At 42.8% G+C, this 20,000-nt stretch overlaps 1 protein-coding gene across 1 annotated transcript in view; it reads right to left on the bottom strand.

Annotated features, from left to right (window-relative positions):
* The window catches only part of camta2 (calmodulin binding transcription activator 2), a 42,579-nt gene extending 22,605 nt beyond the window's left edge, over positions 1-19,974 (bottom strand). The window contains exons 1-11 of the mRNA XM_080451393.1: positions 19,907-19,974; positions 18,834-18,934; positions 17,938-18,005; positions 16,675-16,810; positions 14,497-14,568; positions 11,960-12,107; positions 10,987-11,124; positions 10,500-10,623; positions 4,211-4,949; positions 1,038-2,024; positions 544-670 (exon numbers count right to left, since the gene is read on the bottom strand). Of these exons, the coding sequence (XP_080307519.1) occupies positions 544-670; positions 1,038-2,024; positions 4,211-4,949; positions 10,500-10,623; positions 10,987-11,124; positions 11,960-12,107; positions 14,497-14,568; positions 16,675-16,810; positions 17,938-18,005; positions 18,834-18,934; positions 19,907-19,940 (2,674 nt within the window). The 5' untranslated portion in view covers positions 19,941-19,974. The remainder of the gene's footprint in view (positions 1-543; positions 671-1,037; positions 2,025-4,210; positions 4,950-10,499; positions 10,624-10,986; positions 11,125-11,959; positions 12,108-14,496; positions 14,569-16,674; positions 16,811-17,937; positions 18,006-18,833; positions 18,935-19,906) is intronic.
* Positions 19,975-20,000: the final 26 nt, after the last annotated feature.

The raw sequence follows: 20,000 nt of genomic DNA on the forward strand, positions 1-20,000 counted from the left end.
TCATGTGTCTGACCATGTAGAGATCTAAAGGTGAGCACCAGGACCTTCAACTGAACCTTTAAAATGACAGGAAGCCAGAGCAAAGAGGTCAGAACTGGAGTCATGTGACACCTTCTGCTGGGCCTGGTTAACAGTCTTGCAGTTTGTTTTTGAATGAACTGGAGGCGGTCTATGGACGTCTTATTGAGGCAGCTGAGAACCAGGTGAGAACCAGGTGAGAACCAGGTGAGAACTAGGTGAGAACCGAATCGCAGTAGTCAAGGGAAATGAAGGCATGGATAATAATTTCTAGGTCAGAATATGATACAAGGTCAATCTCTATCTGGCTGAACTTCTAGTATAAATATATAAATAGTATTACATACCAGGACAGTAGCATCTCAGGACTCCAGGTATAGATATAGATATAGATATAGATATATAGTATAGTATATATTAATAGTATAACGTACCAGGACAGTAACATCTCAGGACTCCAGGTATAGATATAGATATATAGATATATATGTAGATAGTATAGTATATATTAATAGTATAACGTACCAGGACAGTAACATCTCAGGACTCCAGGTTGAATCAGTGAAGCAGGAACGGCGCTCTGATCAAACACACTGGAGTAACGCTCTGACAGCTCTGACCACGGCCCTGTTATCAACACCTTTACACCTCCCTACACACACACACACACACACACACACACACACACACACACACACACACACACACACACACACACACACACACACACACACACACAAAAGATAATCGAATTCAATCGAACAATCAAACAATCATGGTTCTTACATTCAATCGACAATTGAAATTATAATTGATTATATATTTTTTGTTATACAATATAATGATACTATAATTATACAGTTATTGCTATGTTTATTATTACAACTATAATAATAATAATAACAACATTACTATTATTGTTATTATTATAATTAATATATTATTATTATTACCTCGGGGTAGGACCACTCTGGTGAGAAGTTATTATTATAATAATTATATTATTATTATATTATTACCTCGGGGTAGGACCACTCTGGTGAGAAGTCGGTGATGGTTGCTAGGCGATCAGAGGGGGGAGGGAGCGGGGGGAAGGGCAGGAAGGGGGAGGGCGGGACCATGTAGCGAAGCCCCACCCCCCCGGCTGCCATCAGGCTGGAGGCGGGGCTGGGGACCGGGCTGGGCTCCGCCCCCGCCGCCGCGGGATTGGCCGCCTCCTCGGTGATGAGCTCAGAGATGAGGTCAGGGAACTGGCTGTCGAACGAGATGTCGCCGAGCTCCTCCCCTCCACGCTCCGCAGGCTCCGCCTCCGTCGCCGAGTGCGTGTCCATGGGCGTGTCCTCTCTGTCGTAGCCCCGCCCCCTCTCCTCCTTGACGCGCACGGGGGAGCCGGGGCCGGTGCGGACGCTAGCCATGTTGACGTTAGCGTTGCCCAGGTTAGCGTGGTGGCTAAACAGGCTGTTGTTAGCGTTGCCTAGGCTGACTGTGGCTGGGTTAGCATAGACGCCGACCAGGCTAGTGCTAGCGCTAGCGCTCCTCAGGTTGACTGCGGCCGGGCTAGCGTGGACGCTAACCAGGCTAGTGCTAGCATTCCTCAGGCCGATTGGCAGGTTAGCGTGGACGCTAGCCAGGCTAGCGGCGTTAGAGTTCCTCAGGTTGATGGCGGCCGGGTTAGCATGGACGCTAGCCAGGCTAGCATTAGCATTCCTAGCATTAGGGTTAGCGTATGCGGCGCTAGCGAAAGGCGAGGGTTGAGACGGCCTCTGCCTGCCTCTCTCCATCTCTCTCTCTTTCTCTCTCTCCTCCTCCCTCCCTCTCTCTCTCCTTCCGTGATTGGCTAGCTGAGACGGGGGCGGGGTCTGTTGACCGTGTCCCGGCAGCGTCTGATTGGACGGCTGCGACTGAGGGGGCGGGCACCGCGACGCGTCCTGGCCAACCAGCAGCAGAGAGGCGACGCTACCCGCTGTCTGTTGCTGTGGCAACAGCAGGGATGGGGCGGGGCTTTCCTGAAAGAAAACAGTGAAGAAGAATTTAATGAATTATTAAAGGTAGGGTAAGTGATATTTTTTGGTTAAAACAAAAAGTATTTTGTTAAAAGGTTAAAATACTATATTGTGATAGTAATCATTGCTATAGAGTGTTTTTTCAGTAACAGATGTCTCCCCGTCTCTCCAGCTCTTTAATAAACAGAAAATACATTTTTCGGTAGGTGTCAAAATCTCAGCCAATCAGGAGAAAGTACCCATTTTTAAGCTTAATTTGTATAGTGTTCCAGTTCCAAATTTATCTGCTCATTTCTTAGTGTCATCACTTCCAATTTCACTTGTTTAATCTATATCCTGATTGAGTTCTCTGTCCTGGTTGGATAAAATTGGAAATGAAACTGAAACTGAAACGAAAATACATTTTCTGTTTAATAAAGAGCTGGAGAGACAAGGAGACTCCTAATACTGAACAAACACTCTATAGCAATGAGTACTATCAGAATATAGAGCTATTTAACTATTATTTTAACCAACGCAAATCACTTACCCTACCTTTAAGATAATTAAGCCTACTAAATGTTTTCACAGAGCAAGAAGTATGGTGGACATTTATAAATCCATCTCATGTGAAAACGGTTGATGATCTTGTGGCAGTTTTGGTTTTCAAAATGTTACGGCATGGTGGGAGGGAGTTTGGCCAAAATCATCAAGATCGTGCACTTGGCGATAAGTTTTAGATTTTTGGCATACTGTTAGGAATGGTGTTAGGAATGGGCATAAGGTGTTCAAAACCATTGCAAGCAAGTTGGGCTCACCCCCTAGTGGTCTGTTTGCAAAGATTCAAAAATTAGATAGGTAGGTATATGGTTGAAACCCCAAATAATTGATCGAAGAGATTTGTCAATGTATTCTGTTACTATTGGGTATGCTAAATAACATACTAAAAACTAGAAAGTACTGTTCCTGAAGAAACAGTGTGGGATCGCTAAGGATCCCACACATAGTATCACACTAGAAAGTTCTGTTCCTGATTCATTCTGACTTACCTATTTATATTACATATTGTGATGTCACGTGAAGCTTGACCAATCCAAAAACGGGCGGAATAATAATAATAATAACTAGTGAAGATAACATCGCTATCTAAAGCTAAAGCGATCCCACAAAAATGGAAAATCAAATTTCTGGAAAGGCATCATTTTCAAGATGGCGTCCACGATGGCTGCCGGGAGCTTAAAATGTCTATAAGCTGGGAGGGAATATGTGCCATCTTGAAATGCCTTTCCAGAAGTTAGATTTTCCAAATGTTTTAATATGATATTTAGCATACCCGATAGTAACAGAATCCATTGAAAATCTCTTCTATCAATTATTTGGGGTTTCAACCATACCTATCTAATATTGGATTCATTGCAAACAGACCACTAGGGGGCGAGCCCTACTCGCTTGCGATGGTTTTTGAAAACCTTATGCCCATACTTAACACCTTATGCCCATACTTAACACCTTATGCCCATACTTAACACCTTATGCCCATACCTAATCTCTCAAGAACAGATTCTGCACTGCGTTGGAATCTGTCGTGAAGGCTCGTCATAACATGTACACACTGGGCTACAAGTGGGCGTGCCTTCAGATCAGGAAGCAGGCCGCGCTTTACCCAATCAAATGTAGTGGGCGGGATTCACATGTCCGTCGATCTTTCCCCCTCGAAACAAACCCAAACTAATTTAACAATAGCGTCCTTGGAGCAGACAAAACCACGGAAAGATATTCACATTTTAACTTGCTCTTTCATCATAGAAACAAGTGGGCTTATAACCAAAACCATCCATGTTCTCTGGGAGAAGTGGTGTTAGTGTTCCGTGTAGAAATATTGTTAGTGGGAATGAAAACATAGTGGCACCACCGGAAGTGAAAGCTGAAGGCAGACCTAAACCCCGGTTTCCTTGTGCACTGGTGTTACATTTTCTTCCGCCCAGAGCCAACAGACATAGAACAAACAGCAGAGGGCGCTGTTTTTCATTTTCAGTTGGCGATGGGTTCCCAGATTGGCCCATACCTAACACCTTATGCCCATACTTAACACCTTATGCCCATACTTAACACCTTATGCCCATACCTAACACCATACCAAAAATCTAAAACTAGTTACAAAGTACATGATTTTTATGATTTCCCTCAGAACAGACTGAGCCGTGTCTCACCTGGAGGCGGGCCAGCTTGCTTCTCTCCTCCCTCCTCTCGTCTCCGTCAGGCTCCGCCCCCAGAGGGGGAGGGGCCAGAGGTCCCGGGGGCGGTCCCAGCTCCAAGCAGAGAGACATGAGGGGAGGAGGGGCCACGGAGTGGGAGGGGCTTAGGGACAGAGAGAGGGGAGGAGGGGGGCGGAGGCAAGAGGAGGAGGGAGTGGGCGGAGTCTCGGAGGAGGAGGAGAGAGAGGAGAGAGAGGAGGGGGGCGAGAGAGAGGAGGAGGGAGGGGAGAGCGACAGGGGGAGGGGCCTAGGGGGGGAGGAGGAAGGGGGAGGGGCCAGGGGGAGAGGGGAGGAGCTGGACGAGGAGGGGGAGGATCCCGAGGAGGAGGCGGAGCTTAGGGGAGGCCCGCCTCCTCCTCCGTACGTCTGGCCCTGTTTGGGCGAGTTGAGGAAGGAGTCGGGGTCAAAGGTCACGGCGTGGGGGGAGAGGGAGGAGGGAGGGGGGAGGAGCTGAGGGGGCGGGGCCTGAGGGGAGGAGAGGAGGAGTCCCCCGATGACGGACGGGGAGGGGAGGAGCAAGGGGAGGGGCATGGGGAGGGGCGGGGACGAGGAGGAGGAGGAGGGAGGGGAGGTGGGGGGAGGGGGCGGGGCGGTCGTCATGACGATCAGCGCGTTCTGGGGCAGCGCCACGGTGGCCACGCCCCCTGTGGCCGCCGGGCGCCGGTCGCCGTAGAAACCATTCGTGGAGGAGGGGCTGTGGGAGGAGAACACACAATACACAACTTTAACTACACACAATGATGAAGCACAAAGGCTCATTAAAAGTATCAAAACTGCCATGTAGAAATACTCTGTAAGTAAAAGTCTGGAACTCAAAATTTACTTGAGTAAAAGTACAAAAGTACAAAAGTATTGGTATCAAAATCTACTTAAAGTACCACAAGTAGAAAGTACTCATTATGCAGAATGTCCCATTTCACAAGTTTTCAAATGTATAAAAATCGTTTGAAAATAGCAGATCTACAAGCTCACAATGCGTTGCCATGCGACGCATTGTGAGCTTGTAGATCTGCTGTTTTCAAACAGCTGAAATGTATAGCCTCGGGTTCCGCAAAAAAAAAGGAAAAAAAAAAGATTACTCCACAAAAATAACTTTCCATCTGCCCCCTAGTGGCCTAACGGTGAGGCAGGAATGTCAGTGGATGTGTAGGATGTGTTGGATGTGTAGGATGCAGCTCAAAGTGAACTTTACTCAGGTATCTAGTTTGTCTCCGTCAGACCTTCCTAACCCTGTTATTAAAAAAAAAATGGCAAAAATGGCCAAAACTCAAACATCAAAACCGTTTCAAGATGTGTTGGCCATTATTTCTGGAATGGAAGGTCCAATCTGTTCAGTTCAAAGCTTGTTGGTGTGTGTGTGTGTGTGTGTGTGTGTGTGTGTGTGTGTGTGTGTGTGTGTGTGTGTGTGTGTGTGTGTGTGTGTGTGTGTGTGTGTGTGTGTGTGTGTGTGACCCCAATAAACATGACTCTTACTGCCTACACCATGGACAGTATCAGACCATAGAGTCCATGTCCCATATATTAAACGGCTGTAATGTTTATAAAGGACTGTACATAGCCAGGCATGACAGAATTGTTGACATTAATACCAAAGATGTGTCACCCACGTTTGATTCCTCTGTTGTGTTTTACACAAACTCCTGTGTGAAACCAGAGATGTTTCAATGCAATGACCCCCATGTATTTACAAATATAACTGCAGACACACCGGATGTCATTGTGATTGATGAGAACAGCAGAGAGGTTTTCCTATTGGAAATTGGCTGTACTTTTGATTCAAGTTTAGAGGAAGCTTTCCTTACTAAGCAAGTAAAATACCAGCCATTAGTACAAGCCATTATACATCTAGGCTACAAGTGCCAGCTCATTGTTTTGATATTTGGCAGCTTGGGCCATGTCCACAGACTGGTGGTCAGGGGTCAGAGGTCAGGGGTCATGATGTCCACAGGCTGGTGGTCAGGGGTCAGAGGTCAGGGGTCATGATGTCCACAGGCTGGTGGTCAGGGGCTTGAGGATTATGAGGTTGTCTAAGTGTAATATAAGGCAAAGCAGCTTGATACATACTGCTCAATCTCCTCCATTATAGGCAGTGGATCTATTTGGAGGAGAAGGTGCTTCCTGTACCCATAATGTTTCTCCGGTGTGTATGACCAATGTTAACTGTGAATAAGTTCATGTGTATTTGTTGTTTATATTCTGGACTTGTTTGGACTCAAGCACTGAGACACATGTTGTTTCGAGTGTGAGGGACATCAAAAGTAATGTATTTTATAAATGTGGACTCAAATAAAGACATTGAACTATAATCAGGGGTGCACATAACTGGTGCGCAGGTGCGCATGCGCACCCAAAATAAATAATGCGCGGCACATCAGACGACGCGAGGCGCTTTTGCGTACCAACAGCTGGGACAGGAATTTCCAAGCTTTTATTTTTTAGGAAAACTAAAAAATAAAAGCCTGGAGATCGAGGCTAGGAATTTACTTCCTGAAGCCACACTCACACATGCACCGTGTGGCGGCGGCCTCATACTCGTATCCTGACACAGCCAGTCGCACACAACAACAAGCTGCTGGCTACAGGCACTCATCACACAACAACAAGCTGCTGGCTACAGGCACTCATCACACAACAACAAGCTGCTGGCTACAGGCACTCATCACACAACAACAAGCTGCTGGCTACAGACACTCATCACACAACAACAAGCTGCTGGCTACAGGCACTCATCACACAACAACAAGCTGCTGGCTACAGACACTCATCACACAACAACAAGCTGCTGGCTACAGACACTCATCACACAACAACAAGCTGCTGGCTACAGACACTCATCACACAACAACAAGCTGCTGGCTACAGACACTCATCACACAACAACAAGCTGCTGGCTACAGACACTCATCACACAACAACAAGCTGCTGGCTACAGACACTCATCAAAACGTCTAAGAAGCAAAGCGCCATTAAGTCATTATTTTGGTGTTCCACTAGGCTGCACCAGCGCTCCTGTTTTCTGACCTAAAGGGGCGTGTTTAACATCCCCGGCGTGTGATCCCATTGGTTCACCGATCTGTCCGTCAGCCCCCGCCCCGTCAACACAACATTACGAGCGACGCCCACTGCACTCTGGTTGGTTGGGGAAATGAAACACTTCCTATACCGGGTACACCGACGCGCTGGTCCAGGCTTTTATTTTTTTTAGCAAAACTAAACAATAAAAGCCTGGAGATGGAGGCTAGTGTTCCACCACCACCTCCAAAGAAACGCCAGACTGTACCGCCACCTGAACCGCACAAAAAACCTGTGTTTGCGGAAAAGTAGCTGGAGGATGTCGGCTGGCTCCAAACCAACGCACCATGATGTGGTGCAAAACATGCCGTGAGCTTCCCAACCTGGCGGATAAAAGCAGGATGGGAGTCGCCCTCTTGACAGGTGGCAGGACAACATTAATGAAGAACAGCGTCAAGCACTGTGTAACATATTTCTGTTGGCCTTCCACAAAGCCAAACATGCACGTCCTATGCGTTCATTTGAAGAGGACATTCCACTATTCAAGAGGCTTGGAGTTAATGTCGGGAGTGCCTATCATCCACGAGAAGGGGGGTCCCGCCTCACCCAGACCATTGCACAGACAATCAGCTCGGAACTGTTTGAAAAATTTTAAACAGCTGAATTTTGGGGTCTGCTCTTTGACGGTACAGAAGATATCAACAAAACGGAGCAGGAAATTGTGTACATTGTGTCGGTGTCTAGCAATGGAGAGTTTAGCTCAGATTTCCTTGGATTAATTAATCTGGGGGTAAAGCGATCAGCACAGGACATAGTGGATGAGAGGCAGACGAAGTTGGTCTCGGTCTGCACAGATGGAGCAGCTGTCAACGTGGGCGTGTACAACGGCGTCATCCCTAAATTACGTCAGAAGGTGGTCATCGGGGATTCCCTTGTGCACGTTCTGTGTACAGCCCACACTCTGGAGAACTGCGCCAAGTCAGCTGATCGCATGGTACCATACTGTGAGTCTTTTAATCGTTCCGTTGTCAGGTTGCTAAGCTTTTATTTGCAGAAGGGGGGTGTAAAAAAAACAGCACAACTACAGAAACTATGTGATGAGAATGGCATTGCCTGTGTAAAACTAGGAAAGTTTCACAACATTAGATGGTCTGTATGGAGACAAGAGACTCTCTTGAAAATATGGAGATTATTGCCTGCCATTAAAATTCAACTGGCTACAAGTGATGACAGTGACTTAAAACATGTCTGCACAGAGCGTTTTCACTGTTTCCTATAGCACACATGCTTGATACTGGGAAGATTTTACAGTTCCTCTCCCTTAAGTTCCAGCCAGATAAGTTGACTATTGGTGAATGCAAAGATGAGCTCATGGTAGCTATTGGACAGTTGACACTTCTGCTTGACAGTGATGGAAAATACAGGAAAGAGACTGTTTCAAATGCTGATGCTGACAGGGACAAGATTAATGTACTGAGAGGTTTAATTCAGGAGTTTGAAACCAGATATGAATCCCTCAAGTCATGTGATCAATTTCTCATTTTTGATCCTTCAACTTGGCCTCAGGAAATGAAAGACATCCACAGTTTTGGCAACACAACACTTAGTAGCATCCTTCAGAATTATGAGGGCAGCATGTCTGTTGACAGAGACTCCACTCTAAGAGAATGGATGCGTTTAAAGCAATCAGCAAAACGTTTTGCAGCCTCCTCTGTGTATGACTTGCTGAACATAGTGAAGACAAGCAATCCAGATACTTACCTCAACATTCAGAAAGTCCTTGTGTTGTCTCTTACACTGCCCTTGAGCAGTGCTGCTTGTGAGAGAGGATTTTCACACCTCAATATAATAAAAAACAAGTACAGATCCTGCCTGTCAGACTCTCGCCTCTCATCCCTGATGCACATCCACCTGTCTAAGATGACAACTGAGACTTTTGACCCAAAGCCAGCTGTTGCCTTGTGGATGCAAACAGCTGATCGCAGGCTCAACCAGGGGGAGAGGAGTAGGCCAGCTAAGCCTACATCTACCGTGGTTGAAATTGAGGACAGTGATGACAGCAGTCAAGAGAGCAGTGATGAATGATGATGTCCAGCTTGTAGAATAAATGCTTAGGTTGTAGCTTCAAGAAAACTGAGCTCAAAGAGCAGCCAGTTAATTTCAGTGTTTACAGAACAGACATTCAGTGGTTAAAGAGATGTGATGTGAATGTGATGTCAGTTGATTTCAGTGAGTTTAAACAGAAGACATTCAGTGCTTAAAGAGATGTCAGTTGATTTAAGAGTGTTTAAACAGAAGACATTCTATGCTTAAAGAGATGTCAGTTGATTTCAGTGAGTTTAAACAGAAGACATTCAGTGCTTAAAGAGATGTCAGTTGATTTAAGAGTGTTTAAACAGAAGACATTCAGTGCTTAAAGAGATGTCAGTTGATTTAAGAGTGTTTAAACAGAAGACATTCAGTGCTTAAAGAGATGTCAGTTGATTTAAGAGTGTTTAAACAGAAGACATTCAGTGCTTAAAGAGATGTCAGTTGATTTAAGAGTGTTTAAACAGAAGACATTCAGTGCTTAAAGAGATGTCAGTTGATTTAAGAGTGTTTAAACAGAAGACATTCAGTGCTTAAAGAGATGTCAGTTGATTTAAGAGTGTTTAAACAGAAGACATTCTATGCTTAAAGAGATGTCAGTTGATTTCAGTGAGTTTAAACAGAAGACATTCAGTGCTTAAAGAGATGTCAGTTGATTTAAGAGTGTTTAAACAGAAGACATTCAGTGCTTAAAGAGATGTCAGTTGATTTCAGTGAGTTTAAAGAACAGACTTTCATGCTTAAAGAGCAGTCATTTGATTTTGCATTTGTTTTCTTTTGTTTTGCATCCAACACCCTCACACACACCATACTTTGCACACATCCACTCACCTACACTACTGATTCTACAGACTAACACACACCATCATTTGTTAATTCATCTTTATTTATGAATAAATGTTTTTTTGCTATAAGATATCCATGTATCCCTCTTTTATCCATCCTGCGAGACGTGTCGCGGCAAAATGAGCACCAAGTAACATATCCAGGTGCTCTTCTGAGAACCAGACCAAAACAGTTATGTGCACCCCTGGAAATGTGTGTGTGTGTGTGTGTGTGTGTGTGTGTGTGTGTGTGTGTGTGTGTGTGTGTGTGTGTGTGTGTGTGTGTGTGTGTGTGTGTGTGTGTGTGTGTGCGTACTCACGTAGTGGGCAGGGAGGGGTCGGGGGAGTCTCTGGGCTCTGGGGGGGAGCAGGGGGGCAGTTTGGGGGAGATGATGCGATGCTTGGTGCTGTTACACCTGTGAGGCATGTTACCTCCTGAAGACACTGTTACACACACACACACACACACACACACACACACACACACACACACACACACACACACGTACGTTATAACATAGTGTGAATCTGTGTGCAAAGAATCACAATCAGATGCTGCGTTCATGATTTTGTTCAAAACACTTGGCCACTCCTGCAAACTTTAGATCTAAATCTTAACCAATCAGGATGGAATATGAAAAATCAAACACATGTAGTCTTGATCACATGACTATAGAGATCATGTGTACCGATGTGTGTGACATTTGGATACAATCTGAAGGAGTAATATAATACAAGTGTGTGTGTGTGTGTGTGTGTGTGTGTGTGTGTGTGTGTGTGTGTGTGTGTGTGTGTGTGTGTGTGTACCTGTAGTGTTACACAGACAGGTGTGTGTTCTAGGAGGAGGTCTAGTGTGTAGTTGTGTGTCCAGGATGTGTTGAACCAGGTGATCCACGCTGAAGTCTGACGATCCATTCAGATCACATGACCACTTCATACTGTGAACTAGAGAGAGAGAGAGAGAGAGAGAGAGAGAGACACTATGAATGAATGAGAGAGAGTTTTTCATAAAAATGTCAAGCCAGTGAATCCTAGTGTTTTAACTAAGCTTTGAAAAGTCCTGTAAAGTTCTCTGTGATCTCCGTCCTCACGGCGTTCGCCTCATAACACACACGGGGGTCTCGTAGAATCGGGGGGAAAATGTATCCGATCACGGTAATCCGTTACATAGTTGTGGCCAGTTGAATGTGGCTTGTTTTTGACAAAAAAACTACAGAAACAGAGATAAAGCCAAACAGGAAGTAAACAAGCTGTTTTTTTTTGGAAAATTACGTAATTTCCCGTGTGCAGCCTGTGAATGATCCAAGTGTGTGTGTGCGTCGCCCAGAGAAAAATATCCCAACCAGGATATTCTTCCTATGCCCCTTCTCTTGCAGCAGCATGTTGAAAATAGGATGTCTGGCGAAATGCAGGGGAAAAAAAGTCAACTCAAGATAAGAGCCGTTTCAATGAAAAAGCTTCAACAGGAAGTGGACGGAGGCTTGGCAGAATAGGACGAGAAATCTCGTCCGTGGCACTTACAGAGTTAATGAGTATTAATTATAATAATGAATCTTACACATGGGGGTCAGCTGGTTCAGAAGGTCATTATAATGAGTATTAATTAGTATTAATTAGTATTAATTAGTATTAATTAGTATTAATTAGTATTAATTAGTGTTAATCTTACACATGGGGGTCAGCTGGTTCAGAAGGTCATTATAATGAGTATTAATTAGTATTAATTAGTATTAATTAGTATTAATTAGTATTAATTAGTATTAATTAGTGTTAATCTTACACATGGGGGTCAGCTGGTTCAGAAGGTCGTCTCGGGTCCATCTCAGACTGTCATGGCGGTCGGTCACGGCACACAGCAGAGGACCGCATTTCCCAGAATCCTCTAGTGATGGGACGTTCAGGTAGTGAACCAACACGATGTCTGGGTTCTGCACAACAGGAAATACACACTTATACACACTGTGTGTGTGTGTGTGTGTGTGTGTGTGTGTGTGTGTGTGTGTGTGTGTGTGTGTGTGTGTGTGTGTGTGTGTGTGTGTGTGTGTGTGTGTGTGTGTGTGTGTGCGTAGGTGCGTGCGTGCGTGTGTGTGCGTGTGTGTGTGTGTGTGCGTGTGTGTGTGTGTGTGTGTGTGTGTGTGTGTGTGTGCGTAGGTGCGTGCGTGTCAGACTAATTGAATAATCCAGATTTTTTAAATATCAACAAATCAATTTAGTGAAAATAGCAGACATTGTAACACAGAAGAATCAGATCTACAAGCTCACAATGCATTGTAGATCTGCTAGTTTCACTGTCTCTGTATGATGATCATTGATTTCTTCTTCATGAAGATGAAAACATGTATTTTAATGTCCAGGTCTCTTATTGTAGACCTGACATGTATTTAACCCATTACATTTGATACTTTGCCTATTCAAAAATAGCAGATCTACAAGCTCATAGTGCGGCAACGAGTGCCCGCGCTATGAGCTTGTAGATCTGCAATTTTTTTTTAATCATGAACATTTTGTGCAAATCTTTGAATATATATATTTCTAAAGTGAACATTTGTAACTCAAATCTGTGCTTCTGGGGGGTCCCTGGAACAACATATTTTGAGATGGGGGTCCACAACCAAATACGTATCATTTGGGGGTCCTTGTAATGAAAACAATTGAGCAGCACTGATATTACAACAACAAACTGTTTTCACAAAACTGATTTAGAAGATGTTTGTAGATGTTCCCGGATAGAATGGGTTCATGTATGGTGTTGTACAATAAGATAATCATTTAGCAATAAACTACATTACTTTATAAAACATGTATTTAATACATCTTAATGTAGAACTGATAGCTGCTATTCCATTATGAAGTAGCGTATCACTGCCATCTACTGGTAGAAAGGGGAAAGTGTATCAGGTCCATATAGAACACTAGACGCTGTCTTGTGTGTTTGTGTGTTTGTGTGTGTTTGTGTGTTTGTGTGTGTTTGTGTGTTTGTGCTGAAAACACAACAAGTTCATCAGCACAAAGTTTGTATGTTTATTATTTGGTAGATTAAGTCTCTGTTGTAACAATGTTTCTTGTCAATAACGTTGATACTGTTTAGAAAAGCCTGTTTATTGACCTTTAAAATGTAACGTCTGTTTATTTCTCTTTTAAAAGGCCGTTTGTAAGGATCATGTATTTATGGGATACAACGTATACAACAGACTAACGTCTTCATTAACACCTTTAGAACGGGGAAAGAATCTGTGTCGTTTTTAGATTTCTTTTGCTATTAAATAAAAAAGCAGATCTACAAGCTCATGGTTACGAGCTTGTAGATCTGCATTTTTTTTTATAAATCGTGAACATGTGTGCAGATCTTTGAATATATATATGTTTTAAAGCAAACATTTCTAACTCAAATCTTTGCTTCTTGGGGATTCTACAAATGTCTTCTAAATACTAACAGCTTCTTTTTTTTTAAACGTATGTTTCTATATCAGTGGTTCTCAAACGTTTCCATGTCAGAATGATATGTATTTGGCCACGGACCCCCATCTCAAAATATGTTGTTCCAGGGACCCCCCAGAAGCACATATTTGAGTTACAAATGTTCTCTTTAGAAATATATATATCTTCAAATATTTGCACAAATGTTCAAGATTTTTCCAAAAATAGCAGATCTACAAGCTCATAGCGCGGCACTCGGTGCCGCGCTATGAGCTTGTAGATCTGCTATTTTTGAATAGCCAAAAGAAATGTTAAAATGACACGTTTGATGCGTTCCCGGTCTAAATGAATGAAATAGTATTGGTTAGGGTTAGTTCATGAAGAACAAATAAAGCAGCAGGTTGTACTCCTTCATATTATCAAAGTGACCCATTATCACCACTCTGCAGTTATACACTGGTTTAACTCATTCAGTGCCAATGACTACAATGTTAAAGGATTTAGAAAAAAAACTAAATTCTCTGCTTTCATGTTTTTGTCTGTGTTTTTGAGAACAAGTTATATTCAACAGAGAATAACTACAGAACGGAGGGTCACGGTGGAGGCAGAGACACTGCTCTGTCTTTAACGACACTCTGTGTGTCGATGGTCCTGGAGAGAATATATATATAAAATATTCTGTGGATCGTCAGAAAGACTCAAAATAAGTTCAAAACGCTGCCACTGGCTGCAGACCTCTGGCAGTGAATGAGTTAACATTAATTTAGGTTACTTTTTAGGGCAAGTGGGCGTGGCCTCTGGGCAAGTAGGACTTGTGTGTGTGTGTGTGTGTGTGTGTGTGTGTGTGTGTGTGTGTGTGTGTGTGTGTGTGTGTGTGTGTGTGTGTGTGTGTGTGTGTACCTGTAGCAGCCAGTAGCATCGTCTGTGGAATGTTGGCACGATGGAGGAATGGACATAGCAGCCATACAGGCACTGTTACCATGGAGACACACACACACACACACACACACACACACACACACACACACACACACACACACACACACACACACACACACACACACACACACACACACACACACACACACACACACACACACACACACACACACACACACACACACACTATTAGCACTGAGTGAAGGCTCCAAAGTTTACATAATAATCAAGTGAATGTTTAATTTAAATGTAATTTGCATCGGGGACATCATTAATAAACATGTTTTCACACAGACGATATGTATTAATATATAATATTATATATAATATTCAATCACACCTACATAGTTCCATCAGAACAGTGTTCATTCTCATGTAATATTGAATTGCATTTTTATAGCTCAAAGCACTAAACCAGGGGTCTTCAACCTTTTCAGCCCAAGGACCCCCTAGCTGAGAGAGAGAGGAAGCAGGGACCCCCTCTATATTCTATAAAATTGTGTTTCAGATTACCCTTCTTTTTTGTACTTGGTCTGCTCTTTTTTCCCTCTACACCTAAACCTCTGGGATGCTGGGGTTCAAGTGGTTAATGCGGAAAAAATAAATCCTATCACACAAAAATTTGGCGGACCCCCTGTAGTAACTCTGAAGACCCCCTAGGGGTCCCGGACCCCCTGTTGAAGACCCTGGCACTATACAATGGTTCACTCATTCATACAGGGGAGACATGTGGGGGTGAAGCGGTGAACAGTCAACGCCAGTGTCCTCCCTTTACCCACATTCACACCAATGGTGGCAAGTTAGCACCATATGGTGCTAACTGCTGGTAACTGCTAACTGGTGCTAAAAAGTTAGGATCATATGTAAACTAAGAACCTATCATCATCAGTCTAACTGTAGAATATACAAAGAAAATCTATAATCTTTACATTGAAACTATTAATACACGCTTTTTTCCCCGTTTCCATCAGTGGAAAAAGGTAGTTAACCAAAAAATTTTGTATCAAAGAGTCCAACTCAAGGCTTTACACAGACAGTAAATGTAAGAAACACTTGTTGTCTTCATGTCTCAAACTATTTCATTCTCCACTATATTTAAACTAAGGTTGAAGGTTGGACGACATGCCAGAACCTACAAGGGTAGGAAACACTACCCTTCCTCTCTGCCTGGCCTACTTGTTGTTAACTAGTTGTACGAACTCTTGTTTTATTATTGTATTGTTTTATTGGATCTTGTTTAGTCGATACACTTATTTGTTTTAGCTCTTGCTCATTTGATTTTGCTATTTTGTCTCATCTGTTTAAGAAAGTATGTAGCTGATATATGTCACTTTTACCTTAGCGCTAGGTATACTCTTGGTTGCTTGTTTTTGCAGAAAATGCACTAAAGACTTCTGGTGATTAGTAGTTTTCGTTCCCTACCTATGTTGAATGTACTTATTGTAAGTCACTTTGGATAAAAGCGTCTGCTAAATGACTGTAATGTAATGTAATGTAATGAAATGTAATTCCTATCGGCCATCGTCGATCCAAACATCGCCGATTTGACCATACATTCTATATATATAAACTCAGATCACAGGCTATAGGAGTGAAGGAGAAGCAGAGAATCCTTCCTCAGTTTGCAACAACGATGTGGAGAAACATCCAAGTTTACTTTTTTATATTCAGACAAATAATAAAACGTGGTGTGAATAATAAATCATCCGCCCGGCCGCCCTCCCCTGCAAATAAAGGGACTGGCAACGCGTGTTAGGTCGTGAGTGAATTGATTGACTGGTGATCCACAGCCTCTGTGGATAGCTTCAACCCATTAAGACCTGAAGCCCATTCTACAAATGTCTTCTAATTCCAGTAATAGTTTTCTGAAAAAAACCTATGTTTCTATATCAGTGGTTCTCAAACTTTTTCATGTCAAGGACCCCCAAAATTATATGTATGTGTGTGCGTGTGTGCGTGCGTGCGTGTGTGTGTGTGTGTGTAATGTGTGTACATGTTAGTATGGGTGTCTATGTGTGTGTGTGTACCTCAGTTCCCTGGACTTTAAGTTTCACATGATCTTCTCTGGTGGTTTTTATATGTATAATATGTATAATATGTATAATATGTATAATATGTATATATATATTATATAAATACCTCAGTTCCCTGGACTTTAAGCTTCATATGATCTTCTCTGGTGGTTTTCCCGTCTCTGCGTTTCTTCCAACAGAACCCATCCTTCCTGTATTTCACCTTCTTCCTGTTGTAGAGGATGATGCTGCCGTTCTGAGGCCTGAACACACACGCACACACACACACACACACACACACACACACACACACACACACACGCACACGCACACGCATGCACACGCACGCACACGCACACGCACACACACACGCAGACAAAGAGTTAACGAACAGTATTAAAGCGACATGAAACCTATTTATTTTTTTGTTGGATGTAAACATACACTTTCATGCTTGTGATAGTAAAAGAAAAAAAATGGGTGGTGTTTGTTTAACCACACCTCACATGATATTTGGTCTGATATTCCTTAGGCAGATGTTTTAATAGTCCTGCCCCTAACTAATATGTTTGTTTTAATAACATCCTCCTCAAAACAAGTTTGGAAACGTAACTTCGGTCGATTATTTCTCCCCTTCATGAATACCAATTGGCATTGTATTAGATTTGATATCATTTTTATCGTTGATTAGTCACCTTTACAAGGAGGTATAACTTGTAAGGATGGTGCAATCGAGGAATGAGAAACACGTGTGGGTAGCACCCCAATAAAAATTGGCCAAAATCCCCCAATATGCTTCTGTTGGTAATCACTCTTGTTTTGAGTGACCTGCCAGTCACAGGTGAGTGACTGACACCTGAACATGGGTTCTGCAACTGTGTTGAGTTTGTGTTGATGCTCCAAACAGCAACACTGCCCCCTCATGGAGACATGCCACGTTTGTCCCTTCAGGATAAGACCCATGATGCAACAGGACAAATGAAGCTGGTGTTCTGTTATACAGAGTGACAGCATTATGTGGTGTCAGCCCTGGTACCATTATCTACTTAGGACCAAGTTCTGTGAGACTGGTGAAGACAAAGGAAGACAACAACCCAAGAAGAGAAGAGCGGTTCCTCACGCTTGCTTCACTGAGGAACCAGAGGTTTTCTTCCACAGATTTACAGGCAAGATTTGCTCAACGGAACCACAGACAGATGTCAGAGTTGTAGAACCCATGTTCAGGTGTCAGTCACACACCTGACAGGTCTCTCAACACGAGAGCCATTACCAACAGAAGCACGTTTAGCTGTGTGTCTCATTCCACCATCCTTACACGTTATACCTGGTTATAAAGGTTATTAAATGACATAATGTATATGTATATTATATGAATGTATTGTGTGTTTACCTTGTTTTAAGAGAACAGGAAAGCCACTCTTCATGCTTGTCAAATGATATCAGATAGGAGGCTATTTCCTACACAAAGAAAAACATGTTATATTATATTATATTATCTACATAACTTACATACACTAACTAATGACTGATATACTAATATTATATTATCTATCTACATAACTTACATACACTAAGTAATGACTGACATATTAATATTATATTATCTATCTACATAACTTACATACACTAACTAATGACTGATATATTAATATTATATTATCTATCTACATAACTTACATACACTAACTAATGACTGATATATTAATATTATATTATCTATCTACATAACTTACATACACTAACTAATGACTGATATATTAATATTATATTATCTATCTATATAACTTACATACACTAACTAATAATGTTATATTATTAACTTAAATACATTAACTAATGACTGATATATTCAATAACATAATAAAAAAATTTTTTTTTCATAGTGAAAATAGCAGATCTACAAGCTCACACCGCCTTGCAACATGAGGCGTTGTGAGTTTGTAGATCTGTTATTTTGTAAAGGTGTGTGTGTGACAGTGTGTGTAACAGTGTGTCTGTGTGTGACAGCGTGTGTGTGACAGTGTGTGTGTGTGTGTGTGAGACAGTGTGTGTGACAGTGTGTGTGTGACAGTGTGTGTAACAGTGTGTCTGTGTGTGACAGCGTGTGTGTGACAGTGTGTGTGTGTGTGTGTGTGTGTGTGTGTGTGTGTGTGTGTGTGTGTGTGTGTGTGTGTGTGTGTGTGAGACAGTGTGTGTGTGTGTGTGTGTGTGTGTGTGTGTGTGTGTGTGTGTGTGTGTGTGTGTGTGTGTGTGTGTGTGTGTGTGTGTGTGTGTGTGTGTGTGTACCTCGTTGGTGTTCCAGCGAAGGCGTTCTTTAGGCAGTGACGCACATCGAGGTAAACACTCCAACAGCTTGTTAGGAACAAACACCTTCATCCCTCTGTTGTCTGTTACATGCGCACACGCGCGCACACACACACACACACACACACACACACACACACACACACACACACACACACACACACACACACACACACACACACACACACACACACACACACACACACACACACACACACACACACACACACACACACACACACACACACACACCAAGTTCTATCAATTCAATCTGTGATTCAATGGTTTCTTTCAGAACAGGCCTGTCATAAACACATGTGTCATAAAAGTCCACATAGAGGCAGATATTAAAACCCATTCAACGCTCTGTGTTCATATTGTAACGTTCACACAGACAATATGTATTCAATCACAACTAAATAGTTCCTATAAGAACAGTGTTCATGTTGATGTTTTAGTCTTTAGTCTTTTACATATTTGACTCATCTGAAATGTCTTAGTTTGTAGTAACTTTTATTTCCCCTAAATGTCCAGGCCTGGATCAACCAATAATGAGGCTCTTCCTCCAGGGTGCCGTCTAGACAGACACGTGACAAAAAGAACAGATCTACAAGCTCACAACGTATCACAGTGCAACGCGTTGTAAGCTTGTAGATCTATTATGTCCCGTTACATTAGGACAGAGGTTCCCAAACCTGTTTTAGCTCCAGACCCCAAAGAGAAATTTTGACGTCTCCCCAGGATCCAGAGTGAAAATGTGCAGATCTACAAGCTCTGAGCTTGTAGATCTGCAATGTTCACTACTTCTTAAAAAAAGAAAAGAAAATCTCCTCTAATGAATGGATTTTTAAAACTTTTTCAATGGAATTCTTTTGGAAAAACGTTTGCATTGTGTTTAACTTCAATCAATAATTAAACACTAAATGTAGGAAACAATAAAACATGTTTTATTGTTTCCTACAAACAGACAGACCAGTGGTTCTCACACAGTGGGTCCTGTCCCACTGTTTGAGAACCACTGGTCTGTTTGTCGGGATGATGATGATGACGCTCACCTGTCTCCGTGGAAACCATCTTGTTGTTGCTCATGGCGACCAGTCAAAGCAACAGGAAGTGGGACCCTGTAGGACAGGAAGAGGAAATCACGTT

The sequence above is a fragment of the Gymnoscopelus braueri genome (genome assembly GCF_963280865.1).
Source record: "Gymnoscopelus braueri genome assembly, chromosome: 15".
Lineage (NCBI taxonomy): Eukaryota > Metazoa > Chordata > Actinopteri > Myctophiformes > Myctophidae > Gymnoscopelus > Gymnoscopelus braueri.